The sequence below is a fragment of the Eucyclogobius newberryi genome, unplaced genomic scaffold, assembly GCF_026437365.1.
Source record: "Eucyclogobius newberryi isolate DKJ021-1_F unplaced genomic scaffold, fEucNew1.0.hap1 SCAF_10, whole genome shotgun sequence".
Classification (NCBI taxonomy): Eukaryota; Metazoa; Chordata; class Actinopteri; order Gobiiformes; family Gobiidae; genus Eucyclogobius; species Eucyclogobius newberryi.
In genome coordinates this window covers 15,593,106-15,613,893 of record NW_027315724.1, presented here as the reverse complement: position 1 = coordinate 15,613,893, position 20,788 = coordinate 15,593,106, and the positions used below count along the sequence as shown (strand labels likewise).

General features: G+C 39.3%; 1 protein-coding gene across 2 annotated transcripts in view; it reads left to right on the top strand.

Annotated features, from left to right (window-relative positions):
• Positions 1-20,788, top strand: part of pde2a (phosphodiesterase 2A) — a 181,817-nt gene that overhangs the window by 156,655 nt on the left and 4,374 nt on the right. For both annotated transcript variants that reach the window (XM_072461818.1, XM_072461820.1), the window contains exons 9-27: positions 424-476; positions 4,816-4,890; positions 5,106-5,147; positions 5,979-6,047; positions 6,121-6,251; positions 11,395-11,506; positions 11,652-11,691; positions 12,130-12,193; positions 12,372-12,453; positions 13,618-13,792; positions 14,300-14,412; positions 15,383-15,460; positions 16,049-16,171; positions 16,250-16,320; positions 17,212-17,334; positions 17,446-17,533; positions 19,133-19,180; positions 19,598-19,672; positions 19,744-19,843. In XM_072461818.1, the coding sequence (XP_072317919.1) occupies positions 424-476; positions 4,816-4,890; positions 5,106-5,147; positions 5,979-6,047; positions 6,121-6,251; positions 11,395-11,506; positions 11,652-11,691; positions 12,130-12,193; positions 12,372-12,453; positions 13,618-13,792; positions 14,300-14,412; positions 15,383-15,460; positions 16,049-16,171; positions 16,250-16,320; positions 17,212-17,334; positions 17,446-17,533; positions 19,133-19,180; positions 19,598-19,672; positions 19,744-19,843 (1,662 nt within the window). The remainder of the gene's footprint in view (positions 1-423; positions 477-4,815; positions 4,891-5,105; positions 5,148-5,978; positions 6,048-6,120; positions 6,252-11,394; positions 11,507-11,651; positions 11,692-12,129; positions 12,194-12,371; positions 12,454-13,617; positions 13,793-14,299; positions 14,413-15,382; positions 15,461-16,048; positions 16,172-16,249; positions 16,321-17,211; positions 17,335-17,445; positions 17,534-19,132; positions 19,181-19,597; positions 19,673-19,743; positions 19,844-20,788) is intronic.

Sequence of the window (20,788 nt, the reverse complement as noted above, 5' to 3'; positions counted from 1 at the left end):
ACAAATTGAAAACTTTAGTGTGAACTATTCTCCAAACCACATGCTTCTACAGATGGAATATTGCCCTCTCATATAACAAGCTGAACACTAAAAATGAGAGATGACTGAATCCTACTAAAATGTCATTAATTGCACAACCCTGGCTTATAGAGCAACTACTATCCTCAAGTAAGACTAGGATTACTTCAAAACAATACAACATATGTTAAAGTAATCTGTCAATAACAGGAACCCAATTACTTTTCAAGTGTGTCATGAAAATATATTACTTTAAAATAATTTAAGGAAATAGAAATGTTCTTAAATGTTCCCTTGTATCATGATATAACTACACCAAGAAGTCCAAGTGTATCCGAGTTAATATGACCTCTAAAGACCCAGATATTCTCTCATCCTTCTCTCTCTTTCTCTCCTCTGTTTCAGGTGAGCTCTTTGACCTTGATGCGGCGTCTCTCCAGCTCAAAGTCATCCATTATGTAAGTCCCTGGGATCACTCCCGCTCACACGCACAGTCACCGGGGCCTGCGATAACCCATAGGGCTCAAATCTCTCTCTTTATTGGTCACTCCCACCTCTATTCTGTCACTACTTAGATCGCAAGCCTTTTGTCACTCACTTATGGCTTCACTTGTCCTGTACAAGGCCCTATATTCCTCTGGTAGGACGGTATAGAAATAGGGAGAGCAAGTGGAGATGCATCACAAGAAGACTACATGATGTACCGGCACCTGACTGTACTCTCAATGCCTGGAATTATTCACACAGTGGGAGAAGAGGCTGAGAGGGGAAGAAGATAAGAGAGAGTGTGGGTCTCAATGGCCACAGACAAAAATGAGTTCACAGCATTCTTCTCTCCTGTTGTAAGCGTGGACAAATGTTGAACGTTATAATTATTTGTTTTGGATTGGCTTCACCAACTTGTCAGATTAATCTCATGGTTTAAAGTCCTTTCTACTGACAACAATCATGTCTTTGGTGTTGAATAATGGCACCACTCTCTCAGGCTGTTCATTTCACTTTAGTTTTTTTTATGCTGACAGTGAAGGTGTTAAACTTTCTGCCACTTTTCGTTTCATGTGCATAGGCTCAGAAATGACAGAGATATGAACAATAAAAGGCTCAGAAATTACAGAGATATGAACAATAAAGCAGGTCAGCAAATCTGTCCTCTCACAGTTAAAGTAGTGCATTCCACTATAGAATTCTCACCTGCTCAAGTTTAAACTAAAGAGATTCTAGAATGTTGTGAACCTTTTTGGTCGGATTAGTTTAATGGTTTGTCATTTGTGGGTTTCCCTTTTGGATCATACTTTGGTTAAGGGTGGGAAAAAAACATAAACAATAGAGAAAACTGGTCTCCCAATTGGGAGTATGGCATCATTAAATTCTCGAATGTGAAAGCACACACAGCATGATGAAACATAACGTTTATAATAGTGTTTGGATGTATAATCTCACTACACCCTACATACAGTATATTTATATTATCTGCCCTCCATCTCAGTCAATTGTTACCGGCCTATGAAATATACATCATTTTAAATCCTGGAATATTCCAAAAATGGTATCATAAAAGATATATATTCAGTATGTAGAGTAATGCCTGCAGCTCTACTTCAGTCCATGTGGGTCAGGGTGCTGCAGGGTTAGTTTGGTGCAGGGGTCGGCCACCCACGGCTCAAGGGCCGCACGCGGCTCTTTAAAGCCTCTGTTATGGCTCTTCGCACATTTAATCAGTGTATGTAGCATAGGCCTACTAAAGGTCTTTATCAGTCTATTAAATGTTTCAAAACTAATTGGGGGTCGGGACTGGAGTTTGTGTTTCGTCCCCCTCCCTCTCTCCCCCTCCCTCTCTCTCGCTCCCTCTCTCTCTCCCTCTCTCTCTCCCTCTCTCTCTCCCTCTCTCCCTCTCTCTCGCTCCCTCTCTCTCTCCCTCTCTCTCTCCCTCTCTCCCCCTCCCTCTCTCTCTCCCTCTCTCTCTCCATCTCTCCCCCTCTCTCTCCCTCTCTCTCCCTCTCTCTCGCTCCCTCTCTCTCTCCCTCTCTCTCTCCATCTCTCCCCCTCTCTCTCTCTCCCTCTCCCCCTCTCTCTCCCTCTCTCTCTCTCTCTCCCTCCCTCCCTCTCTCCATCTCTCCCTCTCTCTCTCCCTCCCTCCCTCTCTCCATCTCTCTCTCTCTCCCTCTCCTCTCATGTGGTGCATTAGTGATGAAAACGAGTACTAAATGAGTCTTTCCGTCAAAATCCTTTGACGAGGTCACCCAGCCTTTACAAAGGCTGCGCCGCAGACACAGCGTCTCCCTCTCTGGCTCCTTTCTCTTGTTATTCTGACAATCAGTTTCTGAATTTAATTTGGTTTGTATTGGGCCAATGCAACTCTTTGGCTGTTAAAGTTTGCCCTGGTTTGGTGGGGATTTTCAGGATGTGCAAAATACCACCTCTTGCGTAACAATACATTATTCTATAATAATGATTAGTTGTAAAAGCCAGTTGTTTATTTGTGCCGTATCTACCATGTCACCTTGCTATCTGTGCTATGCTATCACTTAGCTCAGCAAACACAGCAGTATGCCACAGAGGGCTCAGGGACTATCTATAAAACTGTATTTCAACATCATGTGAAAGACTTTGAAACCTCTCACTAACCTCAGATTCAATGGTATAGCAATAATTGTTATGGTGTATTTGTGTTTTTTCTCTCAGGCCAACACAATGTAAAGCCAGTTTCTTCTGCTATTCATCCATGTCTTGTACTATTTACTTTACATCTGAAAAGGCGAGGGAGATAGCAAGTTGTTCTTGTGATGTGTGGGGCTTCGGGAAGGGTTAAATGTATTCTGAATCAGACATTTCTCCTGCTTATTATGGTTGTGAAGGGCTGAGGAGAGGCGGGAGAGAGGAGGCAAAGATGGCCGGCCGCTTGTGAAGAATCGTCAGTTGTGCGGAAAATGCTGGGGGCAGCGCTTATGGGATTAACAGTTTTCGGGAGAAGAGGGTGCAGGATTTGTTTGGTTCAGTCAGTCAGTGCTTGCGTGTTTGACTGGGGGCGAATGTCTTGGCAGAGGGCTCTTGTTTATTCCTGTTGTCGCGCTGTGTTCCCCATCCAGCTCTGTATATTATGGAGAAGAATGCATGCTGTGGAGATACGGCTGCTTAAACGAGACGTGGGTGTGCTGTATGTTTTATGCTGGTATGTGGAATATTACCAAGTGCATGCGGGTGTCTCGTTTGGACTATACAGTGATCAGCCATGATAGTGTGACCAGCAGGCAGCATTTTGGGGCCTTATTGTAGGAAAATGGCTATAATGGTAATATGCCTGGATTGGTTTATGGTGGTAATGAGAGCACCAAAGCCAACCAACCTGCCTCATGTCTTCAGCAATGTGGCAGTGAGCTGTAGTTCTTATGTGCATTACAATGTAGTCCTTCGATGTGAACTTAGCAATTACATGATGTGTTCTTTCAATGCAAGTCTGATTTCCAACACCTGATCATAAGCAAGAAGGCTACAGACTGAGAACACCACAAAAGCTGCTTTTTTTTGGAAATAATTCAACCCAATCGTCACTCTAACACATCAAACCACCAGTGCTGCCGAAACTGTGCCAATCACAGAGCAGCATTGTGGTTTAGTGCCCAAACAAATCAAAACGAACGTGGCGGCGCAGACTAATTTACTTTTATTTAGTCTATTTGTTGCATGGAAAAGATGTCTGTGCTTTTTTTTCAACTCGATCTGCCAAAATTTAGATTTCTCTCCTCGCTGTTGTGAAGCTTCATCCAATCACCGTGAAGTCCTGATCACTTTAGCCACTGCTGAAAAAGTATTGAACAAACTGAGATGAATAATAACAAATACTGGTTCCAAAGTTCTTGTATTAGTATTGCAGTCAAGTTGTCTGGCTTCTCTCAGGTGTTGAGGCCCCTGAAACAAATGCAAAAATATTCCCAGGCCCATTATACATAGTTTATTGAATAACACTTTTGTACAAACGTCCCTGTAGCTTCTTAGTCCTTCATGTGATGTAAATAGAGCCACAGCCTGACAGATAATGAGTCGTGATTGTATGAATGCGAATGCGATGTTTCCTATCAGCGGTAGCAGCAGGACACGAGTCTCCACCTCTGCACCTCCAGCCGAGCACAGCGCCGTGCACGCTTCTTCATTTATTTCACTGCGACACTCTCTCCTGTTTGTAAAGAACTGCTGTATCTTCAATTTGAAAGCAAAAACCTTGATTCTTTTTTTTCTCTATTCAAGATTGAAAATATTAAAGATATCTGAACTTAATGTTCAGTAAATGCAAAGGTAAAGTAAAGTTCTCTGTAAACGAGGTCATGTCATTGAGCTAATTGAAGTTATTTTACAGTGAATGACTTGTAAAGGTTGGGTGGTTAGCTCCTTGACTCTATGTTAGGGTGGCAATAGACTTTACCATCAGCATGAATCAAGAAAATCATGAACAACACAATTTTTAAGATTGAGAGCTAACCAAACAACTGATATATGAACGTCCACATAGCTAATTTGAATATAATTTGGTAACATTTATTAGAAACATCCTTTCATATGTAAAACTCACAAGAAGATTATACCGCTATTCCACTTTGAAACTAAAGCACGTAGCCTCAATACTTGTGACAAACAATAAGCTTTTTCATCACCGCTCCGCTTCACTGACTTTTCATTTTGTCCTTTCTCTAATCTCGTCTTTAGCGTCTTGAGAGAATCTTAAATTGCAGCTTTAGACAATGCGACCGAGCAAGGCTTTTTCCGAGCACTGATAATGTCTGTCTGCGTTGTGCTTGTGTACAGTTGCAGCAGCAGACCAACTCACAGTGCTGCTGTTTGTTACTGGTGTCGGAGGACAACCACCAGCTCTTCTGCCAGGTACAGCTCAACGTATTGATTATTACTAATACTTAATTAATATACGACAGTTATGTTTCAACTGGTTAGTGAACAAGCGTGCCATGAAGTATATTTGGAATCTCTCCTCATAGAAATAACCACCATATTGACATGCCATTCTTAGCATCAACCTTTTCTCATAATTTCCCTAATGCCTTTGAATAACCACCATGACCTTTGCCCTTTTATTTTAGGTAGTAGGAGACAAGGTCCTGGAGGAGGAGATCAGCTTCCCAGTGAGTATCCCTCCGCATGCTTCTTTCCGGGCGTCTCATAATTCCTTAATTCCTTATGTGATTTGGTCCCCTTCATTAATTTCTGCAAATATTCCCAGATTAATAGGATTTCTTAGGTTATTTACATGTGTGAGCTTGAATGCCCCAGTACACCAAATCCTTTTAGAGGTGCATTGTGCTTCCTAAAGCTGCTGCGATATATTACTTCCCCTCACTGACACCACGGCCCTCCCACATGTAATCGTTCATAATCCCTAGCAGGGTTTATAATTAAGAAATTTGGGTGAAGAAGGTAATCACTTCCTCTGGGTGTCATCGCGTTCCCTGTTTGTGATGCAGACCTTGCATTTTCAAGCTGGCTTCCTATTATGATGTGAACAGAGCGTGGAGCTGAGGAGAAATTAAGTGTGAAATCTGGATGTAAATAGATATTAAAGCACAAACAAACACAACCCGGGTTTGTGATTGGTGTTAAATTAACAAGAGTGGAAACAGACGTGATTTATTCAACAACTTGTCTGATCTGATCCCTATAGCGGAGCGGCCTTTATGGCACTGTTTACACATACTTTTAAATTGCTCTTTTAATTTGGAATGAAATATTAGTTTGAAAATGGGCCGGTAGTGGTTCAGTTGGCAGAGTGATGATGTTTCCGATGAAGACTATAAATCATGACCATTTACCATTTAGGCTTGTGCAAAATACCATGTTTTTGTTTCATCTCATTTTACAATTAATAGCCAAAAGACTTTCATTTCTGATTCTATAACCAATGACTTTGTTGAACCCTAAATGCTTATGGTAGGCCTGGAACTTGTTGTCTTGTTCAGCTTATGTTTGGGAGGTTTGGTCAAGTCGTGGAAAAGAAGAAGTCAATATCTCTTCAAGACATCAGTGCCGTAAGTGTACCTTTTTGCTACAAATGTATTCTATTGTCTATTGGTATAATTGTGCAATATTCTGCCTGTTCAGGAGGAGCGGAGGCAGCTGTCCAGTATGCTGGGCTGTGAGATCTCATCCATGCTGTGTGTTCCTGTCGTCAGCAGAGCCACAGGTCAGGTGGTGGCTTTGGCCTGCGCCTTCAACAAGCAGGGTGGGAAACGGTGAGGTCAAAGTTACAAATACAAATACTCTGAATATGTCGCACTTAGTTGTAAGGATAACACTATGACATCAATGCAAGTATATTGTATTATACCAATCAATAATAAAAAAGTCAATAAGTAAGAGTTTCCACTTGGTTTTCAAAAGGCTTGAATGTAAAAGTTTGAATTTAAGGCTTTAATAAGTCTTAATACTGCGGTGGTGGGTCTACTCTCTATTTCACTTGAGCAGTTTTTCCCCTCAGTAAACACCAGGAGCACGTCTATGTCATTTCATTGGTTTTGCCTGTTTAACTTGTGACACGCGGTACTCTCTAACCAAAACACTGGAAGTCATGTAGGCCTCATCATACAAGTGGATTATTTATTATTTTGACGCATCGTTGAGATGAAAATGAAAAGGTGACAACTGTGGGTCGCATTACAAAGTCTGCGCACAGACAAGGCGATAACACGGGTCTTCTCCGACAGCGTGACTGCAGTGTGTGTTGAGGTTTTATTACAAGTTTTATTTAAGTTGTTTACAAGCAGAACATATGTTTAGTCATATGTTTTCTGCAGCGCTGATATCAGGCCTCCATGCTCATGATCAAATGCCCCGCAGAACTTTTCTCTCTCTCAGTTTGAGATGCAACTCACACAAGCCACAGTTTAAACAGATGCAGACAGATCACGGACACAGCTGGGAACACCTACATATTCTACAAAATACAAGGAGCAAAACAGTCTATAGTTGATGAAAATTGACTTAATTTTCTATTAGAAACTGCAAAAAAGAGGCGTCCAGCTGGCGTGGCAAACCGCGGTGCTGACACAGCAACGTGGTGCAACATCTTACAAATGTTTAAATCATGTTTTTCATTAATGCAACAGAAAGCATCAATATTTTGCAGCCTCTAGCGCCTTCTAGAGCCTCAATCTGTTGATCAGAGGATCAAGGAAATGTAGGGACTGTGGGGGGGGCTCAAAATAAACTTGAGATGCTAATAATATTATCATTATATTATCTAAAATGCACCAGAATGCAGACAATTATATGATTTTTGTTTAAAGCTTTTTGGTTGAGGGCCCCACTTGGGTTTTTGGTTTATGCAATATTTATAAAATTGTATGTACAGTTTATATATATATATATATATATATATATATATATATATATATATATATATATATATATATACTACAGACATCAAACCCCTATGTATTTTTTACACCTTCAAAGTGCGTTGGGGGCATGGGAGCACCACTGAGCATTTCTGCTTAGGGCCCCCATGGCTCGCAGCGGCCCTGTCCACACAATAAGATAATAATAAAAAATATTCTTACTCTCAATTGTAAAACAACATTGTACAGTTGGTTGATGGAATAGGTGTTAAATGCTCTTTTGATGCATATATTGACTGCTTTTTTTGTTAATTTATTACATTATTTTCATCTGAATAAATTATGAAAGTATATATTTTAAGAAGACTTCTGGAAAAGAACCAACATTATAAAATTGCAAGTAGGTCTTAATTTTCATTTTTTGTTTTCTTAAAAAGTCTTAAATTTGACGTTTCCATCCCTGCAGAAACCCTGATGAAAGTACAGTCTAACAAATTCAGAATTGTTGGACATTAACATTTCAAAACAGATGGCAAACTCAGAAAAGTACTCCAGAGCTAACCCGTAGCAGCTGGGAAATATCAGAAAAGCAAATGTTTCTGTTGCAACGTATAGCATCTGTGTCTAAGACTATTTCAATTTTTTTTAAATAGTTCTTCAGCTACATCAGCTGGTAGCACCATACAACCCCAAAACTAAACTGGGAAAGCTAGTAACGCTCCCATCAAGGCTACTGCTGTAAATTGAATTGAAAAGTACCACAAGAGGCATTACATGGACATGGCATCCTGCATTAGTTTAATATTCCACTATTTGTTCATTAACCACTTATTGGGCTAGATCGTTAGTGTTCTTTGCTTGTGACATATTTGAAATCCCAGTATGTTTACTTGGCTTATCCATCCTTCCTAATTCTCAACGCTTACAAAGATCCAAATATTTACTGACAGAAGCTTAATATTGGCTCAGAGGCCCATGATGGAGTTCACAAATACACAAATACGTGTGTTTGTTTTGGAGCGTCCCAGCCTCCCAGTGAAACAGGCAGCATCCCATCAATGTTGTGTCGAAGAGAGAGTCAACGACCTTTGACCCCGCAGATGACACCATGATCTGGAGTCAGGCCGGACCTCCCACAGCAGCGGAGGGCTAAGGCTGAGCTAACTGCTGTGCCACTCTTGTTTGGCTTTGACTTTGTCCTTTCTTTGTCGGTCCAGAGAAAGCCATGTTACCCCTGAACACAGACAAGTCCCAGCTGTCGGCAACGTTAGAAAGTTTCAAATGAAAGTTTGTATGTATTTGAGAGGGGGGAAACACATGACTAGCAAGTCAAGCAATACTGAAAGTGCAATCTGTCCTTTAGCAAGACACTTTCACATTTTCACACATGCCTATTCGTCACAGCAAATACCTTTTTTTGTGATGTCATTCCATTCTAAGAAATTCTACATTAAAGTGCTTTTGACTGGTTTCACTTATGATTGTATCTATGTTTTCACAAAGAAATATGCCTATTTTCCCCCAATTTGAACATTTTAATGAAGTTTATAATTGAACTTGGACAAGAGCAGCAGATAGGTAGATATGTAGAGGTAATGCCATAACTGTGATCTCGCAGCCTTATTGTAAACATGGGCCAAAAGCCGCATTGGCCTAATTTACAGAGTACAGAACTTGTCAAATGAAAATACCTGATAGCACTTTTATTTTGTTAAAGAATTGTATATATTGTCAAAACAATGTGTCGCTGTATTTTTGATGGAATGTTCTTAACAAAATGCCACTTGACAGTAAAACTATGATAATTATTTACCGCAGCCACAGTCCCACCAAACCAAGTAATCATTTGAAAAATATATAAACCTGTCATATGCACTTTAAGATTAAGAACACTTTAAGAGGAGGGCAACAATTCTCTAACTAGTGGAACAAAAACTGTCACAAAAAACAGGTAAAATGATCTAAATACATACTTCTTATATGTATATTTGCTTTATGTGACTAGCTCTAAGTGTTCCTATCCATCGCTGTATCTACATGGCCTCTTGACTCCCACATTCAGGAGCTTACACACAATCCCTTTTTGCCACTCTCGCTCCTCCTCTGACGGCTGAGATAGATGAGAGGGGATTAGGGCCCATAATTTTTGCCTCCGCCACTGGCTCCAGTCACAGAGCTGGCATCTAATTTCCATAGTAACACCAGCCGGATTATAGCAGCAACTGTGCATAAAATGTGATAAATCTGGTCCTATCGCTCCATGCGCGGTTAGACAGATTTTACCGAGGCCATATTTCTCTCTGTACATAATAAATACATCTTATCATGGCTTTCATATGAAGATTAAAGGTTGATATACTTGGTTGCCAAAAGTTTTAGATTTATTGGACTTTCAAGTGGTGTAGTTGGTGAGCCTTTGCCAAAGAGAGGCCTCTGCAAATCTGATATAAAGTATCTGTGAGTACAACACAGTCTCAGTAACCAAGGGCATCTGACCCCCCAAAAAACAATACAATACATCATTAACACACGAACAAGTATATACCGTAGATGTTTCTAATCGCTGGGCATTTCGGGCACTGTAGAAATATTCCACACAACCCAAACAAAAGAAAAGGTTGGCCTGTGAACCAGCTCTAGATGCAGTCAATACCAAGTCTGTTGTTTGGACTCAGGGGCTAGACATGATAAATGTTCCTTCACTACTCCTCCAGTTTTAGCACACACACAATCGTAACTCAGGGCAACATCTCCAGAATCTCTTATTGGTGAAATAGTAACTTGACCAAAATGTTTCTAGTTCTACACTTTAAACCAAATCAGCCATATCATTGCAATCACTTCTTGCTTATGATTTTTTACCATATTTATGAGTATGATGGTCACTGACAGAAGTAGCACATAATAATTCATAATAGTGTAGTAGTTGTTATAGATTTTCAACAGAAATTCTCATATTTTCCCTCTGTATTTTTCTGATCAAATGACATTAAACTAGATCTTGCTGTATATTTCTGAAAAGACATTATTACATTTTCTCATGTTATAAATTCAGAATAAAAGCCCTCTAAGATCATCACCTAAACCAGCACATCCTGCAGACTTCCTCTCATCATGACCAATGGAGGCTGTGATAGAACCGCTGCCCCAGGACTAAATCTCCCTGACCAGTTTGATTGTTGGAAAATACATATTGCCTCCTGTTTGAGGATTTGGAGGATTCTCGGGGCAATAAAGCCCTGGAGCTGATGGGCTCAAGCTTAAGTCTGCGATATAACACTGCCCTCTGTTGGTGATGGGAGGAAACTACAGATAGGTCTTTAACTAGAGTTCTCCATTTCCTTTACTTGGAGGCGACTGATGTTCACATATTTTGTGTTTTAGTGTGTCTTTTTTTAATTATATTGCTGTAATAAAGTAGATGCATGTAATCTTAATAGCACTCCACATTTCTACACAATAAAGTATAGATCCACACCCAGAGATTATTTACATTTACTGGGTAAATTTTACAAAAAAGGACAAAAAAAATGTATAAGATAATACAAATTTACTCAATATGGTCATAAAATATTTCAGGAAGGGAATTGCATAGTGTAACTAATGCAGAAAGTTATCAATTATTTTAATCTCTCACTGTCTTGTGATGATGGCATTTAATAACAATTGCCAATAGTTTAAATTGTTAACTGTATTTTTGTCTTTTCACTGTATATGTCGGTGTGTTCCCTCATTCGTCCAGGAGTGTTCCATTGTAGAAAAAGATTCAGTTGTAGTCATCTGAGTAGGATAAATATCTGAGTTCCCGGTCTTGAGTCGCAGTGTTGAAACGTTTTGTTTTTCCTAAAAAACAGAGTCCAGATCACTGCACCTTAATATTTTTCTACAATTGTCACTGTATAGATGCAAAATCTTTGGACTATAATGATAACGTTATTATTTTGTAGAGCTACTATCCACATTGCATTTAAGAGATAATCCTTTATGCTTACCAAATCTCTAAAAAACTGTCCTTTGGACTGTCATTTGGATGTTGCAGACACACAGAGGCTGATGAGCATGCCATCCAGCACTGCTTCTGCTACACGTCCACAGTCCTCACGTCAACTTTAGCCTTTCAGAAAGAACAGAAGCTCAAAGTCGAATGCCAGGTACACACACACACAAACACAAACACACACACAAACACACACACACAAACACCCACCCACACACACACACACACACACACACACACAAACACATAATAGACTTAAATTTGCACAGGATTTCATTATGTCCACTGTCTCTTCACAGGCTCTGCTACAAGTGGCCAAGAACCTCTTCACACACTTGGGTACGCTTCTTTTATCCCTCTGTCCATCTAGTGAAAGGACAATCCGCGCTGATAGTCGATTTGTCAGTAATTGCCTTGTGAAGCTAATGCTGCGCATAATTAAATGAGATATTGCTGACCTGAAAGGTGATTACACGCGGCATCATAACTATAAAATCAAAAGGCCATTAAAAAGAATGGCTCCACCTTGCCATCACGTAATTACACTCCATTTGTTATCCGCGGAGAGCATTATCAGCCCGTGGTGATTTGTTGTGAGTGGTAAAGCAAACTGCCTCCTTCTATCCAGTTCTTTTCAGATTACAGAGCTCTTATCGCATATAGAACAGATCCCTCAGGACGGCGCATCCACCATTATTCTGTTCATTTCCTGTTTGGTTTGTGTGTTTGTTCTTTCATTAACTATCCTCTCCCTCCCCTTTTCTTCGATTTTTGCAGATGATGTCTCAGTGCTGTTACAGGAAATTATAGTGGAGGCCAGGAACTTGAGTGGAGCAGAAATGTAAGATCTTCAAAGCATGTCCAATACATAGAGATGTGTGCATGTCTGTAGCTATGTGATTTGTTCATACAGAATAAGCCTCATTGGATGACAGTTACAAAAATGCCCCATACTGAAATAATAGATGTACAGGTCCTGAGTTTCTATGCCAAACCCCATGCTTTGTGGTGTCTTGTAGCTGCTCGGTGTTCCTCCTGGACCAACTGAGCCATGAGCTGGTGGCAAAGGTGTTTGATGGAGGTGTGGTTAGCGATGACGAGGTGAGAAAAATCTGTATAAGATCACTTCTCTTTCCTGTGCGTTGTGCAGAATAGCTAAATGATTTATTTAGCTACAGTATCATTTTAAACTCAAAATGACTGCTTATTTATTATTCCAGCAAACAAAATCTTAGTGTATTACAATTATAGTATAACATTTTAATCTTTGAAGGTGCACCATGTTACTTTTGGTGGTTTCAAGATTGTGAAACAAAAATTTGGACAGTTTCCATAACAATTGACAGTTTAAACTAAATATTCTACCTTTTAATTGGTGAAAAGTCCTCAAAATATTGCCTATAACAAGCTGAACCCCACAAATAAGCTTAAACTTACTTATCTCCATGAAGACAAGCAGGTGGCACCACTAGGCAAAGTGGTTCAGGTCAGATCTGTGGAGAAGTGAACCAACTCACACTAAGAATTCATGTTTTCAAGGTTTTTATGAATACTGTCCAACATTTTGGGCAAAACACTAACATGTCCATGGAGACATCTCGGTGTCAGAAACGCCAGCAGAAAAGTTACACTGTGCATCTTTTAAGATTAAAACTAAAGACCGACATACTCCTCTGATTGGCCATACAGATGCGAAGGTGTGGGGGGCATTATATTGTACAGTTGCGCGCGGTATAGATGGTCATGTGATCATAATTTTTTTTTTTTACCATTTCATTTACTCTTAGTGTGGGTGTTCATTGATTGAAGGAATGGCTGAGTAAAGTTTTGAATAATCTAAATATTTTGTATGTATTACTTTGGGGAAAATTGTGTTCTTTTTGTAATTGCATTTTGAGTTATGTAATGCCCGTTGGACGGGCATAAGTGTATAAAAGCAGGGCCATTTTAGCTACCAGTCAGTTGGTGTGCGGTTGCAGAGTGGGCAACACCTGTGCAGCAGAGAAAAACCTAGACTGGAGTCAACCTGTAAAAATGTTTTGTTTTTTTTTCCTTTGCACTTTGGAAATAGCACAGGGTTTTCCATTTTTGTTTTTGTCGTGAGCCTGCAACAGTGTGTAATCATTGTCTATGAAAGTTTGATCACTTGTTGGCTCAACTGTCTCATTGTGATAATTTGATGCTGAACATTGACATTTGAAGACACTTGTATTGTTGTATTGTGAAAACATTAATAACACATGCATTTCTCCATCTCATTTGCAGAAAGAGTTCCGGATCCCGGCGGACCAGGGCATCGCGGGTCACGTGGCGACTACGGGTCAGATCCTGAACATTAAAGACGCCTACTCACATCCGCTCTTCTACCGCGGTGTGGACGACAGCACGGGCTTCAGGACGAAAAACATCCTCTGTTTCCCCATCAAAGACGAGAACGACGGTACGACACACACGCACACGCACGCACGCACACACACGCACACACACACACGCACACACGCACACACGCACGCACACACACACACACACACACAGTCATGCATATTCTGTTATGAGAATGTGCTACTCACACTCTGGCCTTTAAGAGCTGCACTTGGAATAGTAAATCTCACTACATCCTGCAGCCTAAATGTTAGTGCCTTTTTGGAGTGCTAGTCATGTTTCATCTGTTTGTTCCATACTTTGAGATGAAAAATAACCTTCATTTTGAAGGTACAGCCAGCACCTCGTAAATTGTGTCAAATTGTTGCCCTTTCGAAGTTCATCTGTAGCATTGACTGAAATCTCACCTTTTTAAGTGCAATTATGATGATTCACGCGCTGTACCCCATTTGCTTCTCTTTGACTTCCAAATTCAGACTCATTATACTGTAATTAATTCCGATTACAAGCTGACTCTCTCAGCATCTCACTTTTCCCCCGGTTCTACCTTGTTGTCCCTGTCCAGAGGTGATTGGCGTGGCAGAGCTGGTGAACAAAATGAACGGACCCTGGTTTAACCGCTTTGATGAGGACCTCGCAACGGCGTTCTCCATCTACTGTGGTATTAGTATTGCACATGTACGTTTCTTTTTATTATAACGCACAATACAGAAGTTAAATGCCAATGGAAACATAAACAAGTGAATTAATGTCACCATAGATAAACACAGATGGTTGAGTTTTTAAAAATAGTTGCTTTAAAAACGAGTTAATGTTCACTGTTTCTCTTCCACTTTCCTACTACTGCAAGTACCACTTTTATCACCTCCCACATCAAGGCCTAGTTAAAACATTATAGTAAATGGACTAAAAACTAAAAAAAAGTTCTGGTTCAACTTTTTTTAACTTTTTTTTATACCTACCGTAAAATGTAATACAAACAATAAAAAGAGAAATAACAAAGATTCCCAAAGTGCTGATTAAAAAATGAAATAATAGAAAGAGCGCAAGAATAACAATTTACAACAAACTGCTGGGATAAAGCTGTTTAAAGTGCTTTGTGTTCCATCTTGTAACATGTCATCAAAAGTTAGATTCATCAAATCTTTATAATATTCAAAGTAATGTTAAAAAGTTTGTTCTGATGACAAATTGTGTGAAGGAAGAAGAACTGATTATTCATATCCAATTTCTGTCTTGAATTTGTAAACAACTGACACAATTCACGAAGCATCTTTGACAAATCGTCCTTTCCCAGCCGCACACTGTTGTAGATTAGCTGTTTGCCGTGTTTGGAGATCAATCCTGCAGTCAAAGGGAAACAGCACCTCCAGGGAAATTTAGAGGGATTTGGTGTGTGATGAAGACCGGTAGACGGGGACACAGGAGAGGCCAGCTGTGACTCCACGCACTTTCATAAGGAACTGCCCTTATTGTTTGACTCCGGGTTCCCGAGTGTTCATACACAAAGAGCGACGATGCAAGACAGAGAAAATAAATATCTTCAGCTTCATCAATAATTTATATACGTGTCTGTGTTTAAAACTGGGAAACTTCTGCTTTGAAATGTATTTTGAATTTGACTTATTGTATTGGTTTTTTTTTTAAGTCTCTTCTCTACAAAAAAGTCCATGAAGCCCAGTTCAGGTCTCATCTTGCCAATGAGATGATGATGTACCACATGAAGGTAAACTCACTTTTCCGCTTTGAATTACTTTGTGTATGAGTTCTGCTCTGCTAAAACGTACATTTGCATGCGTTACATTGGGACCGGGCCTGTATTTGAGTATAGAAATTCTTGGACAACTAAACCATGTCTTGTGTATCCATTAATCGACTAATAGTGGGCGACGCGTTGTGCCAGCAAACTATCTGAGTGCACAAGATCACGCAATTACAAATATTCAAACAAAAAACTACTGACTACTGAGATATTTATTTCTAAAAAGGCAGCTTAAAAAAAATAAAATTCTCTAAATAACTCACTCCATGCTTTCTCCTTTCTGCTTTGATCCATAAAATAATTTTAATCTCAATAAGATCATTTGTTAACTAATGAAAATGCTTTTTGACTCCTGAGGCTGGTCCCAATGATGAGAGTTCTTATAGAGACTTTAGTCCCTACAACTAGGCCACAGTTGTTATAGTAGTTTTATTTTCTTCAATAGTATTTTTAACACATTTACCAGGCGGTTTCAAATACTTCATTTAATTCCTTTTGAGTCAACACTTGTATTTTCCATTGATTTAATTCATGTTTATGTCTTTGCTGCAGGTTTCAGAAGAAGAGGTGTCCAAGTTGCTAGTTGTAGGGATCGATCCGGTCATAGAGATCCACCCGTGCTATGCCGAGTTCACATACACCCCGCGCTCTCTCAATGATGACACAACACCCATGGTACCACCTGCTACTTACACAGAGCATGCAAACATGTATATATAATTCTATAATAACTGTTTTTATTCTTTCTTACAGTGTGTCCTCAGTATGTTCGAGGACATGGGCTTCATCAACAGATACAAGATGGACATGCAGACTCTTGCTAGGTCTGAGCAAAGGATTTTAACTTATATACACAATATACATATATATCTCTGAGTGTATACTGAATGTTAGCCCTTTGTGCAACAAAAAAAGATTTATTTAGACAAAAAACAAAAAACTGTCCAAATTAATTGAAGCAACCACAAATTGGGTTCAGTGTTTTCCACTTTCCACGATTTTAATTAAGTTTGCCATTGAGGGTGGATACCACTGTTTTCTGAAAAACAAAAACAAAAAATCAAATCAACATTGTCAACGTGCACACTATTCACAGAGAGTTACTTGTTGGTGGAGAGATTGTTGCTGTCAGGTAGCCCATCATTATTATATATTTAGAGATTGTCTGACGGTTCATAAATATCATAGTGAGATTTTTTTATTTACCAGTACCTATCAATTATTTATTTATTTATCCATCCATCTATTTATCTATCCAGGAAAGTCTCACTGAGATTTAGCGTCTCTTTTTCAGGGGCACTAACTAAAGCATTGGAAAGTATTTTCAACATAAAAAACCCACTCAATTTGAACACTATGGATCTGGGACATAAAACTCCTGGAATGGAAACAAAAGATGGATATCTTTGCAATGTACTTTTGGGACATAAAGGGAATAATGGCTATCACAAAGAAATGGAGGACACAGAATCAATCAACTATCAAGGATTGGGCTCAAATAACAATGGGCATGTAAAATTGATCAAATTACCTTTGCAATTAATTCAGAACCAACTATTCATTGGTAACAGTGGGACAAACATGTACCGGTAATGAGATACATGCCAGGCCTTATGGCGATGATTTAGCTACACTTATGTTCTTTGTTGTTCTCTCTCTGTGTCATATGTTTTGTTTGTTTCTTCTATTTAATGGTTGTGTTTCTGGGTTTGCAGGTTCTGTTTGATGGTGAAGAAAGGTTACCGGGATCCTCCTTACCACAACTGGATGCATGCCTTCTCAGTCTCACACTTCTGCTACCTTATGTACAAAAACCTGAAGCTGTCCAACTACCTCGAGTGAGTGGGCTATAGGCAAACCATGCATCCTTTACTTCACTAATTTATTTCTCACATTTTGTATTGATCATCCAAAAGTGTAAACAATATTACTTTTTTTTTTCTTTTTAGGGACATTGAGATATTAGCTCTCTTTGTCTCCTGTTTGTGCCATGACCTGGACCACCGCGGCACCAACAACTCTTTCCAACTCGCCTCTGTAAGAACCACAATGCGTTGTCTGGAATACTTCAGGGGGGTCTCAAAATAAGCCATAGGTAGAAAATGTGGTACGCCTGCTTGTTCTGTCAGTGCTATTTTGGTTTATAATGGTTTGGCACTGGTTTAGCACTAGTTCTAGTCAGAAATAACTCCTGTTTAGACATGGCTTCATCTTGATTTAGATCGAATTATCCCTGGTTTAGCCCTGGTATTATTCTTGTTGGTTTTGGATTGTAAATGGTTTGGCCCTGTGTTAGTCCTACTTGGTTTGGCCCCATTTAAAGCCTACTGGTAGTCGTCTTGGTGCTGTCCTATTTTGTCTTGAAGTCTGGTGGAGGATTTGCCACCCGCTTGTCTCCATGGAGATGTTATAGCTTTGCCTGCAATCCTCCGCAGTATGGCAAAGTATTTTAGCAATAAAAGCACAGCAAATAAATAACAAAAAGTTATACCTTTAAAGTGCATAGGACAGGTTTTAATTACTTTGTTTTGTGTTATATAGTCCCTGTGGTTAATATGTATCAGTTTTACATCAGTCCAGTTGCAGTTCGTGAAGGAAAACTGCAGGTTGAAAATTGCAGGAAGTGTAGTACTAGTAGGGCTGAGTTCTAGGTCATCAATAAGCGACATTCTATTAAAAAAGACAATTTACACACAACAGACACAATTTTTTTTTTCTAAATCCTTATATTGTGCAATTTCTATGGATTTTAGCCCTTGAGTACAATATTGTTGCTTAGTTACAGTTGTAGAATTACCTCTACCTATTTCTGCGTTCATGTTGTCCTTGGGAACTTGGGGAAATGCAGCAGCGTTTGACTAAATGTGTAAATGTTGACTAAATGTAACTACATTTAGGAGTTTAATGTCAGTTGTACATAGATTAGAGCAACATATTTGGGCAAAAAGACCAGAACCTGTTGAAAAGGAAGCAACAATATAAGCAACAACAAATACCGGTACTTTTGTAAAATGTTAAATATAATCATGTTCAACTATATGTTTTAATGAGATGTATAGTCGTAACCCAGTGGTTCTCAACTTGGGGGGGGGGGCACAAAATGATTTCAGGGTGTCTCCAAATGATAAAAGGAAAACATTGGACATGTATCCACTAGTCGTAAACAACACATGAGGCTCCATTATCACTTTGGGGGTAGTCTACTTTTTATGTTTGGGGTCGCGGATGCCTATGATTGTTTTTTGGGGGTCGCAGCTGAAAAAGGTTGAGAACCACTGGTCTAACCTGTCATATGCACTTTCAATTCTGCATTTATCCGGACTCGTGTATTTTTTTGCTTTAAAACGCATTCCTGATTAAAACCTCATTTTATGGTTGCATATGTTCTTACTCTCATTTCTCATATCCAAAAGTAGTACTTGAAATGCAATTTTTGAAGCGGGACTTGGTTTAAATTGTATGAAAATGACATCACAAACTGTAAGAACTCCTACATTGTATTGTGTTGGGTTTGCTTAGTAAGTGGACTTATGTTGTTGATCCGCTCCTCAGCTCTAACATAATGTACTGCTCACAATGTCAACACACTGTGTACAATGAGGCTCTTTATCTTGACAGTTTTTTCTTCTGTTGCAGCAATCTGTTCTGGCTGCTCTCTACAGCTCAGAGGGATCTGTCATGGAGGTAAAAACATAAAACATATGCAGATATACAGCAACAGGATTTTGTATAGATGATAGATATAGTATAGATGTTAAATACATCTTGCTTCATCAACCGAATGTATTTATCGGTTAAAATGTCCAAAAATAGCAATCTATCTTCAGATGCATAGTTATATTGTATAAAAAAATTTACATGACTAGAACTATAAGGCTTCCAGCAGTGTTCATTCTTTGTCTTCCTTTCGGGCTTGTAGGTCCCTTTATAATGTTACTGTGATGCGTTTTAATATGGCATCTTGTGCTCCTGCTCTGACCTACTTCACAGAGTGTTAGCCAAAGGGCCTGTATGTCTATGGAAATGTGCCTATGCTCCGTTTGATGATTTACCAGTCCTTCAGGAGCATCCTTTGACTGTTTTGTATGCATTCCTTGACAGAGACATCACTTTGCCCAGGCCATCGCCATTTTAAATACTCATGGCTGCAACATTTTTGAGAAGTTTTCCCGAAGGGTAAAATATCTAACTCAATCTTTTCTACTCAAAGTTAATCTGCAATCTAAAGCAACTTAAATGTGTTTTAGGACTACCAACGTGTGCTGGATTTGATAAGAGATATCATCTTGGCTACTGATTTGGCTCACCACCTTCGCATTTTCAAAGATTTGCAGAAGATGGCAGACGGTTTGTATTTTTGTTTCTTGGGTTTAGGTTATGTGGAGTATGAATGCCCCCTTGTGTTAGAGACAAGCAATTTTCCTCTCACTATTAATATGTTTGTGTTGAGTGAATTGGTGAATCATAAGTTGTGAATGAGGGAGAATAAATAATTGATTGTCATTATGTTGTAAATGTCAACCCAATGACTCACTGGACATAAGTCAAGACGCTCCCTGCCTCTTACCTGACAATAATTCACTTACGGCGCTGGCAATATTTATCTCGCTGCATTGGTCCATTTACCGGGACACAGCTGCTTTCTCCAAGTCTTATGCAATATAATCAATTTGACTAAATCCATGTACCAATCAGAATACACATTTTGAGTAACTGTATTCTGGTACAGTTAGGCTTTCATTTGGCGGTATACAGAATGTAGTTACTTTACTAAAACCAAAGGTAATAATTAATTGCAGTACTAGTAAGAAGGCCTCAGGAAAACACTGCTATTGTGGTAAATGTGTGGTTTCCCTTCTCTAACTTGTGATAAATAAATACATCAAAACAGTGCAACAAACATGAAGCTGTTTCTGGGTATTTGTGGTGTTTTTAATTAAACTTAAAGTGAAAGTATTCTAAGTATTCAGAATACAGTACTCTGATCTGACCCTGTTACGGAACACTTTATCTAATGCATTTTATCGCAGGTATTCAGTATTCTGTATTTCCTTCAAGTATTGTTCCCATCACCAAATATAATTGGCTGGAACCTTGTGGCCGGTGGGAGTAACGCCTGAATGCATGTAATTATAAGTCATCTGAGTGAATGTCTCCTCAGAGGAATCAATTTGGAGCTGTTAAAGAATTGCAAGGATATTAAAAGCCTCTAAATGACTTTGCCTCATAATGTGTCACTTGTCAATCACAGAAGGCACACGTTTGTTCTTTCAGTGGATTTGAATGAAAACC